This window comes from Photinus pyralis, unplaced genomic scaffold, assembly GCF_008802855.1.
Source record: "Photinus pyralis isolate 1611_PpyrPB1 unplaced genomic scaffold, Ppyr1.3 Ppyr1.4_LG9, whole genome shotgun sequence".
In the NCBI taxonomy this organism is placed as follows: domain Eukaryota; kingdom Metazoa; phylum Arthropoda; class Insecta; order Coleoptera; family Lampyridae; genus Photinus; species Photinus pyralis.
The window spans coordinates 18,300,065-18,311,684 of record NW_022170878.1 but is presented as its reverse complement, the minus strand read 5'-3'; the positions used below and the strand labels follow the sequence as shown (position 1 = coordinate 18,311,684).

General features: G+C 34.8%; 1 protein-coding gene across 1 annotated transcript; it reads right to left on the bottom strand.

Moving 5' to 3' along the window:
* Positions 1-9,409: 9,409 nt before the first annotated feature.
* Positions 9,410-10,674, bottom strand: LOC116181442 (odorant receptor 85b-like). The gene is made up of 5 exons (XM_031501818.1): positions 10,632-10,674; positions 10,440-10,579; positions 9,899-10,393; positions 9,583-9,843; positions 9,410-9,530 (listed from the first exon to the last, which is right to left on the bottom strand). The coding sequence occupies exons 2-5, from the start codon at positions 10,557-10,559 to the stop codon at positions 9,477-9,479; spliced, it is 930 nt and encodes a 309-aa protein (XP_031357678.1). The 5' UTR covers positions 10,560-10,579; positions 10,632-10,674; the 3' UTR covers positions 9,410-9,476.
* Positions 10,675-11,620: the final 946 nt, after the last annotated feature.

The following is an 11,620-nucleotide window of genomic DNA, read 5'->3' as shown; positions in this document are numbered from 1 at the left end:
TTCGGGAGTAAGTTTCTGACAATTGTGATAGGTTTTTTTCATTCTTCGCTCTTTGAATTAAACTCTTGAACTTCCTAAGGTGAACTTGAATTTTTTCTGCATGATTTAAGGATCCATTGACCTTCCTCGCCACCTTATTTATTCTAGCCGTTATTTGGGGTCTGAACACCAAAAATAATGACGGAACACCCTGTATATGAGTTTCAATTCATTAAGTAAATCTGGTGGAATATTTACGAACTAAGCACAGAGTTTGTTCGTTTCATTTGAATATATATCTCAGTGTCTATTTTTCCTTTCTGAATTGATTGGAATTGCATACTATTTTCTTGTTTGAATTTTGTCGCTTTTTTAATTCATCCAATTTAGTTAAGATGTTTTAGTATATGCACGTTTGCTCGTTTGCGATAAGGAGTTTTAGCAGGCGAAAATTAATTTACCCACGTGATTTATTGCGGTTAAGAAAAAAAGTGTTTAGAAGAATTGCGCGTTATTTCGGGGTAAGTGGGGACGCGGGACACGTTCCTTTGAAGCTGGCGTTATTAAGTCTAATTGTGATTGGCGGTGTTTTTGAAAATCCGGAACAAGGAGATTATTTTATGGTGGAAATGGTGTTCCCTTAATATTGAAGACGACGTAAAAACGAGGCTGTTGCTTCGCGACGGTAAACAAAAGCGTGTAAATTTGTTTACGCTAAATTTCGGGCAGTCAGCCCTACCTTTTTTTGTTGAAGACGCAGTTCTTCGGTTTCGAAAGAAAGTGCGTAAAAGAAGACTTAAGTTACCGTCAAGTGAAGTAGTAAAAGTTTGTGGAAAGTTTTTAAAATGGCGATAGCTAAAACAATAAGCCCTAATTCAGGTAGACATAAATCAAGTGAGGTAATAGCGTATCGAGAAAAATTTGCACTCAACCACTGTGAAGGCCAGGTCTCTGTGCGAAAAGAACGTAAAAAATACGACTGTACGCAAGAGCACATTAAAGAAGGAGGGATAATTAGAATTATCATTGAAAAACATTTGCACGACCTGGCGGCGAAACAAAGAACTATTGTAAATGAAACCTATAACATACAGATGGCCTCTAACGTAACAAGGTGCACCCAGAAAGTAATTTCGGGAAATTCCCACAGGAACTGAGTACAGGAGCGGGAAAAAACTGATTTAATGCTTACACACGTACGAAGCCGCGGGAGACAATAGCTAGTCAAATATATAAAATCCGTAAGACCCATCCTTTTCCATCTGTATCCTAAATTTTGACCATTCCTCGTCTTAGAGATCTTCCACTTTCTGCAATAAAGCCGTTATATTTGACTTTTTCGAAATGAAATCTAATCACAACAATTTAAAAAAGGTCTTTAGTTCTCATTGAACGAAATTAGGTAGATATTAATAAGAACCTCTGTTTTCTGGAAGAATTCTCTTACTTTAAGACCTTGCAAACCCCTTTTTAGGGTAATTTTTCGAAAGAAACTCGCTTTATGTGATGTTGTCCGTCCGTCTGTTCCTCATCCAACTCAAGAAAGAAAAGAAACAGCGGTGTCAAACCTTCTGTAATTGATTTCTACGAGTTCAAGGATCACTGCTATTGAATATGAGCCGTATTAGAAATCTGGTTTCGGAATGCGAGTGTAAAAAATTCAAAGGGTTGGTGATAAATACCTGCAAGGTCTGTTTTCTAGATCGTTAGTGCATAAATAATAATTAATTTTTAACAAACCACACTTACGTATTTGTAACCTACACTGGACCAAACACAAGAAGCGATTTCGTAAACGTTCTGAATAAATGAATTTATAATTTAAGCTCCTATATCGACGTAGAGTAAATGTTAAGCAAAGCAAAACGATACGCGGGTAATTTATAAACAACAACGTGAAGCCACCATACGATCTTCAAGCTATTAATAATAGAAACGACCCTAACCATTATGGTAAGCATAAATTCTTAGATAAATTTAGATGCCTTCTCTGAAATTACATCAGAAAGGTAAATGCTTAGGCTTGAGTAATGGCAACCCCAATCATTGAAGTAATAAATCTCTACGTCAAGATATCGAGAACAGTCTCATTATTTAAAAAAATATATAATTTATCTTAATGTCCTATTTCACTCAATCATTTGTTCATAACACGATCGCCATTGATGAATTTGACAAACAAGAGTTCATTACACCTCTATATTGTATATGTATACAACGTCCATCGATCCATTTTTGTGTAAACTAGGTGCCTATTGTGCTGACAATATTTTTCTGTTATACCCACTATGTAAACTACAAAAGAGTTGACAGGTTATAACAATTACATTTTCCTAAGAATTCCTTTCATGCCATTATACATTTTTCTACGCGCATCATTTTATATTTATTCCATTTTACTAGTTTGTCACCCTAGCAATGCCGCAGTTAACATAAAAATAGAACGGACTGCTGAACAGACGTATGATATGCGTTTACATGGTAGTTCTAACCTATGTAAAGAGAAAATTGCGGTGACATACGTTAAAAATGCAATCGCACAAAATCTGTCGTCATCTCTCGGTTTAATGTACTACTTGTGGTTGTTGGTGTGTGTTTAGATTATTTTTTAATTCAGTAATAAGCGAATTTCTTTTAAATTTCAACAGATATCGATTTTTAACACTGTTCTTTGTTTCAGGTAAGACTTCCCTTCGATAATGTAAGTACAGTATTCTCAGTGTGAATATATTTGAATTAACTGCAGTATTGACGTAATAGTTCGGTGGGGTTTAAATCCCATGAATCCAATAACAGCATTCGAACTTCAAAGGATACCTACCCTTTTACGAGTTAAATTTGTATTTCTTATTCACTAGTCTCGCAACAAATGGAAATGCCTCTGTAGAAATATCAATCGGGTTTACATGAATGGCGAAATAGTTTTTATTCTTATTGAAACAGTGTTACCTACCAGAATGGTTCATATTTACTTTTGTTAAGAAGTATGAGCTAGGTACTTCAACCGCAATATAACATTCTAACAGTAGATATGAAGTACACTATTTTAGGGTTAGGAGACTTTGCTATATTTGAAAAGCAGAACAAAAAAGGGAATTTTACACAAAACGTATACATCAAATAACAAACTTGCTAGTATTTCACAAAATGTAATCAAATTTGAGTGTAGAACTCATACAAATGGTTAATTATAGCTACAGTAAATATGGCGCTGTTGATTTATTTAAAAAAACGTATTTGTTCATAAATTTCTATATTACAACGGACTCTAAAAGAACCAACTAGTCCGCGTATTTTATTTCCTGTTTCATGGAAAATGAAGGCTCCGCAAGTTAATGAGGGAAATATCGATGGCTTTGTGTAATTGTTCCGAAGATTTTGGCACAAATTGGGTGCAAAGCTACCTAACCTGAATAACACTTCCTACGTTGTGTTTTTACAAGTCGCTACAAGATATGTGTTGCCTGTCGGAGTGAGGATCAAATAAAGAATACAAATGAAATAAGTACATGTTTTAAAAACGGATATTTAATCAAATTATATCGCAGTGCAAGATTAAATTTAGAAAATGGTAGTTCACCGAGTACAAATATAAGAATAGGCTGGGGAAAAAAAGAACTCACCAAGAAAAAAACCAGCTAGCAAATTAGTATTAAACTTTATAGCAAAATTAGTTGTCTGTAATGACACGAATGCATATTATAAATAATGGTTGTCAAGTAAATTAGTATAATGTCGAATCATAGGCTCCACTGGTACGCCACTGATTTTTCTGAAAATAAAAATTATCCTTGAAATCCGCAATCATTTCTAAGCAAATTTGATCCCTTTGTTTTTTTTCAATCCGATGCACGGTTTTCGCTTAACAAAATAAAAACCGTTTCTCTGCATGATCATGACAATATCAGATTTTCTATTTAAAATCGCGCGTCGAATTGAAAAAATCAAGCGATCAAAGCTGCACATACTTCCTACTTCGAATTTTGGAACTTTTTCAATAAAACATTAAGAAAACTACTTAAGTAAAAAAGAATTATTACTTACTATTGTAGTAGGCTGCGCCTGTCACAATTATTAATTCTGTTTTTTAAGCTAAAACCGTGCATCGGATTGAAAAAGACACAGGGATCAAATTTGCTTAGAAATGATTGGGGATTTCAAGAATCATTTTCATTTTCAGAGAAATCAGTGGCGTACCATCAATGTCTGCCAAAATGGGATATATCTATTGGCGAAGTCTCCCCATTAATCATTACCAAGAAAGAAAACATCGATAAATATAGCATGCTATTTAAGCTAAGCTATTTAGGTTTTAAAAAATGCGCTTTATCTGCACAAGAGTTGTGCACATTTATACTTGTTTTTTGTTGGTTTACATATACCAAGGTTCTAACTCACATAAATCAAAATCAGATTTCATAGGAACTCTATGGATTCGATTGAGAAATTAAAAAGTAGTAGTATTCCTAAGTGATCACTTTTACACCTAACGTTACTTGAGCATTATAAAGATCTTGAAAATTTAGTACAAATTGGACCTTAAATAAGGGTAGGTTCTGTCTGTAATCTGACAACAATAAATAATCCAACTAGTTCAAAAAGAATAGAACCTTCCCCCAGTTAAGTCTTATGAAAATACACACAAAATGGAAAACTGAATTCATTGATTGGCATTTTTACACATACACCGTAATATTACCGTAATACACAATTCGCATGGTAGTTCCTAGTAAAATTTCCTTAAAAATGACCGGTTCAAAATGTTTATTTACTGAAGGCGGTGGGATCAAAGAAGTTTTAGGGCAGTAATTGCTTCTTTTATGATAAAAATTGCAAAAATGACAAATTGAAACACTTCATTAGCGTAATTCCTCGATCTCATTTTAAAATTAATTTTCCTTTTCATTAATTTACCGAAACACTAAGTACTTTGAAAGGAAAATTCCTATATTGTTCCGCCCACCTTAATTTCTTTCGGTGAACTTTGAAATTTATTGAGTGTAGCAATCCTCCCTCGAACAAAAGTAAATTAGGACAAACTACGAGAGAAACTTCGACGCGTATTTAGACTCTTGCTTCCATAATTCGAATTATTTCGCTAAGTACGCGGAAGAAAGTAACTTTGGATGAATGTTTCTGGAAGGATCGCAATAAATAAATACAAAGAAAGTTATGGCTGTAATAATAATGTAGGTCAGCGTCATTTTTAATGCGATTCGCCTTGACATCCTCCTTTTTGTTTTCAAGGATAGCAGACGCCTCGAGGTTGGATTAGCCCCCTAAACGTAGCATAATATCCCAAGTTCAGTGTTACTTCACGCTCCACTTATTTCCGCTTTATACACGTACCGTGAACAATGCCATTCATTACAGATATCGCCATTAACTGACTGACACGAAAATGGTAATTGTACTTACTGTATGTGCAGTTGGGGATTTTGTTGAAAGTGGGGAAGTGAGCAGATTTTGTGATGATAATCATTGTGGCAAAACGAGCTTTGATCTTGATCCGCTTAGGTATAGTAACACTGTTTTCTCTTTACATTTCCTTATGCCCGCCTTGAAGTTTTTGAAACAGCGCCACTTTATTTTCGCATGTTAAGCAGTTTTGAGACTTGATAAAATGTAAAACCCCTTTTCCGAAACGAACAAGAACCATATGACCAGATGGGGTATTTATTTACTCACCCTTATTTTTCAGCTTCTCTAATGCATCTCGGGCGTGTTATACAGGGTCATTCTTGACGAGCGTCAGTTAGAAAGATATGGAAAACCTTTGAAAATGAAACTAAACTGATAAGTCCTTTAAGGGTTTTGGCACATGATGAATTGAACTAAAATATTTTCAAGATGGCGCCACTTCCGGAAATACCGGAAGTAGCCATCAACTTTGTTATTTTAAATAGGGACCCCCTATTTTTTTCTACATTTTCGGATTCTACGTCGAATTTGGAGTACAACGATACCCCATAGTTGACCCTTTGCTCCAAGGGCTTCGCCGATATTCAATTTTTTATGTCAAAAATTGAATTTGCAGGGGTAATTTTAAAAATTTATTATTCGAAAACGGCGAGAGATATTGCAACACAATTTTCAGTGATTTATTAAAGAAAGATCGAATTTTCTTATGGTATGCGTAACAGTCTAAAAAAGTGAGACTACGTCACTTTTTCAAAGCTCTCAACTTTTAAACCTTTAAATATCCGTAACTCCATTTTTTCAAATGGCACCCCCCATTTTGTTTCTTCGCCCTTGTTTTCCTTTTTCCCAGACCTTTAAATTTGATACAACATGTCAAAAGTTGCTTCAAACCGTTTCGGAGATTTCCATGTTTTAGTTACTTCTTGTGGCAAATTGATAAAAAAATTAAGTCGCTTGATTTTTATTCTTTTGTTTTTATTATGATAATGTTTTTAAACCATGCGCTACAATAAGACAAGGTTGCCTATGCGTGAACGTAATTGCGGATAACTTGGCCTCTACCGTTTCAATAAAGTAATGGCAGCGTTTGTGTAGTCCTACCAGTTAATAAAAGTCCTTTACGGATGTGATAAGAAGACTCTGAAGAACAAGAATTAACTGTACTGGTGTATTTTGCTACAAATCCAACTACATCGCTTAATGATATCCAAAGAGAAATTGACATATCAGACACGAGTGCACAAAGAATTCTCAAAAAGCATAAATGTCACCCACAGGCTTCCTTTTTTGTATTTTTGTTTGTAACATACCGTTATTCCTGCAATTTTTATAATTTGCGAATTGTAGCCTCTGTGGGTTGCGCATTGTCAGGGTATCTTTCGGAAAAAAGACGGCAAGTCCTGAGCGCTATTCGATTACATTCACCGTGTATTAATATTAAATTCAAAAAATCTTCATTAGTGTAACCCAAACGAGCCATTATTGACGAGAAGTATAAGTTCAAGCAGCGAAAATTTGACGTTTAAACATTATCATAATAAAAACAAAAGAATAACATCAAGCGACTTAATTTTTTTATCAATTTGCCACAAGAAGTAACTAAAACATGGAATATCTCGGAAACCGTTTGAAGCAGCTTTTGACATTTTGTATCAAATTAAAGGTCTGGGAAAAAGGAAAACAAGGGTGAAGAACAAAATGGGGGGTGCCATTTGAAAAAATGGAGTTACGGATATTTAAACGTTTAAAAGTTGAGAGCTTTGAAAAAGTGACGTAGTCTCACTTTTTTAGACTGTTACGCATACCATAAGAAAATTCGATCTTTCCTTAATGAAGCATTGAAAACTGTTTTGCAATATCTCTCACCGTTTTCGAATAATAAATTTTTAAAATTACCCCTACAAATTCAATTTTTGACATAAAAAATTGAATATCGGCGAAACCCTTGGAGCAAAGAGTCAACTATGGTATCGTTGTACTCCAAATTCGACGTAGAATCTGAAAATGTAGAAAAAATAGGGGGTCCCTATTTAAAATAACAAAGTTGATGGCTACTTCCGGTATTTCCGGAAGTGGCGCCATCTTGAAAATATTTTAGTTCAATTCATCATGTGCCAAAACCCATAAAGGACTTATCAGTTTAGTTTCATTTTCAAAGGTTTTCCATATCTTTCTAACTGACGCTCGTCAAGAATGACCCTGTAATTCCTAAAACTTTTTCAGGGGAATCATGTGACTAGGAAATGAGGGCCCCAAACGATCAAATTAATTGCTGCTGTAAATTTTCAGCGGTTTCTGGAAAAATATGCCCAATTACGTCCCGTAAATATTCCGTGAACAGTTGAAGATAGGTATAGGAGATTTACATGAAACATGAAACAAGTTTAGAATTTTCTGGAGAATTCTAAAATGCAGTAATATACCAGAAAAAATATTTTACCCAAAAACGTCCTGAAACCTTCATTTTCATGCTTACTTTCTGTCAGGAAATTTTAGTTTCCATGACAGAGGCAAATCAGACTACGTTTCCTGCCGCTTGTCACTTTACTGGCCGCAGCTGTCACTTTACCGGTCGCATTTTTGACATTGCTAAATGTCTATAATGACTCATGTCATCACTGACAGATTGACATTAAACAAAAATGTTCTATATGAAAATTGAAATTATATATTAAAATACGATTTCGGGTAAAATTTAATATAAAACTTGTCAGTAAAATGACATTACTTGACTCGGAAATTAAAGCACTCGGCCTCGCACTTCAATCTTTCCTCGCCAGTAATGTGTCATTTTCCTCACTTTTATGTAAATAGCAGGGTAAGTCGCTATTACATAAAAGTCAGAAAAATGACATTACTGGCGAGGAAATATTGAAAAATGTCCAAGTTGTTTTTAAATAATGAAATAATTAAACTGTTGGGTCCAAACTATAAATAAAATATAAGGTGTGTTAGCAGCAGTTTTATTAAGAAATTTTTTTGGGACTTTACCTCCCTCATAGTTTATCTTCCCTCCAAGGTTTCTTATTGTTTCTCTTAAGTCTTTCTTTTGGATTACCTTTTGCCTACTACTAATATTTGTATACCGTTCGAATAAGTGTTTGCAAAGAAAGTCGATCTATTTGAGAATTTATTAACAGGTTGACTGCCACCATTAAAACAGAAAAAATGTTCCCTGGCGCCAAGGGTGAATTAAAGCGTCTGATAGTGAAATAAATGCAGCCTTGCTTGACATTTACCCTAATTTTTGAAATTAGTACTATTTTTTTTTAAAATTAAGTGAGCGGTCGTATGCGACCGCCCGGGCAAGGAAGGCATAAGTAATCCACTTTTGCCAAGCGGTCGTGTCGGCGGTCGTCCTTAATGCAATGACAAATGGTTAGAAAGTATTGCAAAGGGTGCTATGGAAAAAAGATTCGGGGCGAAATACTCAAAACACGAGTAAAAAAAGTCGTAACGTATTGTAATGAATGCGAAGATCAACCACATATGTGTTTGGACTGTTTCAATGCAGCACATTGAATACAAATACGCTCATTATTTTATTTAAACAAGGATGTTTTCTTATTTTCTTCTTCAATTTATTTTGTAAATTGTTTGATTTTTCATTTTTTGTAATAAAAACTTTGACATTAATTTTTATGGGTACTATAAAAGCTATCAAAAAATTGGTGCTACCTTGACAGTCAGCCATGCCACAGCGGCGGTAAGTCACACAACAATCCATTTCAAGTAAGACCGCTGGCATGTGAAAAATGACTATATACTATTAGGTTCCAGCGGGCGTATACGACTGCCGCGGCATACCAGGATAATTTGTTAGCGGGCGTACACGACCACTCTGGCAGTCAACCTGTTAATTACCAATCCCAATCCCCACACAACAACTGTATAGTATCTTAACTACTATTAGATCTCGTTTGTAATAAAGAGTGCGAAAGTGATAACTATATTTACAGAACAGATATATAGTGTATAGTATAATTATGAAGAGTTAATAGTTCACGGATTTTCCATGTGCAGTAAGATGCATTACTACAAACAAATGTGTGCTTCGATTTCATGTTCTGAGCTTATTATGTACGGCGGTTTTGAAGTAACATCAAATACGAGTAAGATGCTCTTAAAATCTAAAAATTAATCAAGAAACAAAGATTTAGATGTTGTGTAGTTGGAACTTACTGTAACCAGGGTAACAATACTTAATGGTGCAAATTTTCCCACTGTAAATCGCACCGATTTCTGCGCCTTTGCCATTATTAAGATTAATGATTTTTGAAATGGCAAATTAGTACCTACAAAGTCAACATTGTAGCACGAAAAAGCGAATGCTTCATTTTCGGTTAAGACTCGTTGTGTGAGATAGCAATCGCCGAAGAATAAAGTACTTCCTCCAATCAAGTATATGCAAAGTTTAAAAAATTCAACGTTAAACTGTGAGGTCTGTAAAAGAAAGCATACCTATATTATACTGGAGTGTATTTGATTCCATACTTACATTTGCAATGCGGAACAGAAGGATGCAGATTATAAAAGATAAGTTAAGGAAATTAACTAAAACGCACTTGTTAAATATTTCCTCAGTTTCGCTTGCAATTCTTATAATGTAGTTGTGATGCACAATAATTGTCTTTAACTGTTTTTGTTGATAAAGCCACGGAACATTGTTTTTGCTGACTAAATTTGAAGCGATTTTATTTATTGAACAGAATTCTCGCTTAGAATCCTCAAGCAATTCATCGATGCTGATTCTTAGGTATTTGAAATACGTTTGCAATTGCAACATTATGATCATTTTGATTGCTTCCGGGCTTAAATACTCTATGACCAAGAAAAAAAATATGGACACTTGGAAAAGCAAACACGAGGTATAATTGTGATTCACCCACACGGGCATGGCCCCGAAAGGCAGACCATTTCGTTTATCTGTTAGTAGCCACGCCAAAATGCCAAAAATATAACCAGAAATTCCTAGAGTGGCGGTAAGTCGGCCCTTAAAGTTTGTTATTAGTAATATGCCAAAATAACTAGAAACATACCACTACAGGCAACGGCCGCTGAAATTCAGACTGAAACTCGCCTGACCTCTTGATTTTATACTCCGTGGAGGTTTCTAGTAGAATCAGCAAATTTGCCAATTTTAATCTGTTTATCCTCATTATTGTGAGACAGGGCACCGCTAGAGAAAATGTACATCATATACAAACCTATGGCTGTATGGTAATACTTACTGCTCGTAATTGCCAACACGTAGATACAGTCCTCCAGTTCAGTCTCAACATTAAATTTTCGACTTAAGTACAGCACAGAGTATAGGTAAACTGCGAATAGGTAGACACCTGAAATAACTTTTTCACTTCTGCTCATATTTTGTTTTAGAACCAGCCCCGTTATTTTAGAAAATGTTCTAAGCATATCGAAAGAGACGGATAACGCGTCACTTGACATCTTCAGTGAGCAGTGTCAGAATAAACTTGGAAGTTACGTTGTGCATGTTCCCTTATATGCATCTGTTTAGAACGAGGAATTGATCGGAATAGTTTTTAATTCATAAGTTCTGCCAAGTAATTATATGTAGTTTCGTATATGGTTGACGTGGTGTGAACCTTCCAACAGGCGACTGCATTTCATCAAAGAATTTCATCTAGAGTGCATTAAATAATAAATACAAAAATGCTTAATTACAACGCTGATGCAGTAGTAGCCATAAATTATAGCTCCAGCAAGTCCACCCTTATGTGTTTAAAATAGAATTTACATTTCTTACATTGTCAAAAGATCCTATAATGGTGGCGTTAATCGAAACCACTCTGAATTAGAACATATGCTTGTGTCCCACTCTATGTTTTTACCTTACTATATTATATACTAGTTGACCCGACAGACGTTGTCCTGTTCTGACTACTTTTGGAGATATCCGGAAAAAGCCGAAACTTTGCAAAATCGTTTTTAATTTTTACTGAAGTTATTTAAAAAGATATTTCGAAATAAATGATACATTATTATGGTCACTTTTGTCCCTCTACCTACAAGATGCTACTTTTAAAGTTTGACGTTTCGTCTCCAGTCAACCATCATCAACTATGTTTTTTCTTATGGAAGTAATTTTTTTCTAATTTCAAAAATCACTATCTTTTAATCATAAATAGCACTATTAAATTCGTAAAAACGCAAGAAACTACGTACGTACACTATCATTGACTAATCATTAGTCAATGAC

What these genes read in the sequence shown, in the direction of transcription:
- LOC116181442 (XM_031501818.1), bottom strand. Translation starts at nt 10,559, where the DNA reads ATGAGGATAAACAGATTAAAATTGGCAAATTTGCTGATTCTACTAGAA. An exon ending in TTCTGTTCCGCATTGCAAAT is followed by an intron (nt 9,844 to 9,898) that starts GTAAGTATGGAA and finishes TTTCTTTTACAG; the next exon opens with ACCTCACAGTTTAACGTTGA. An exon ending in GTATTGTTACCCTGGTTACA is followed by an intron (nt 9,531 to 9,582) that starts GTAAGTTCCAAC and finishes ATTAATTTTTAG; the next exon opens with ATTTTAAGAGCATCTTACTC.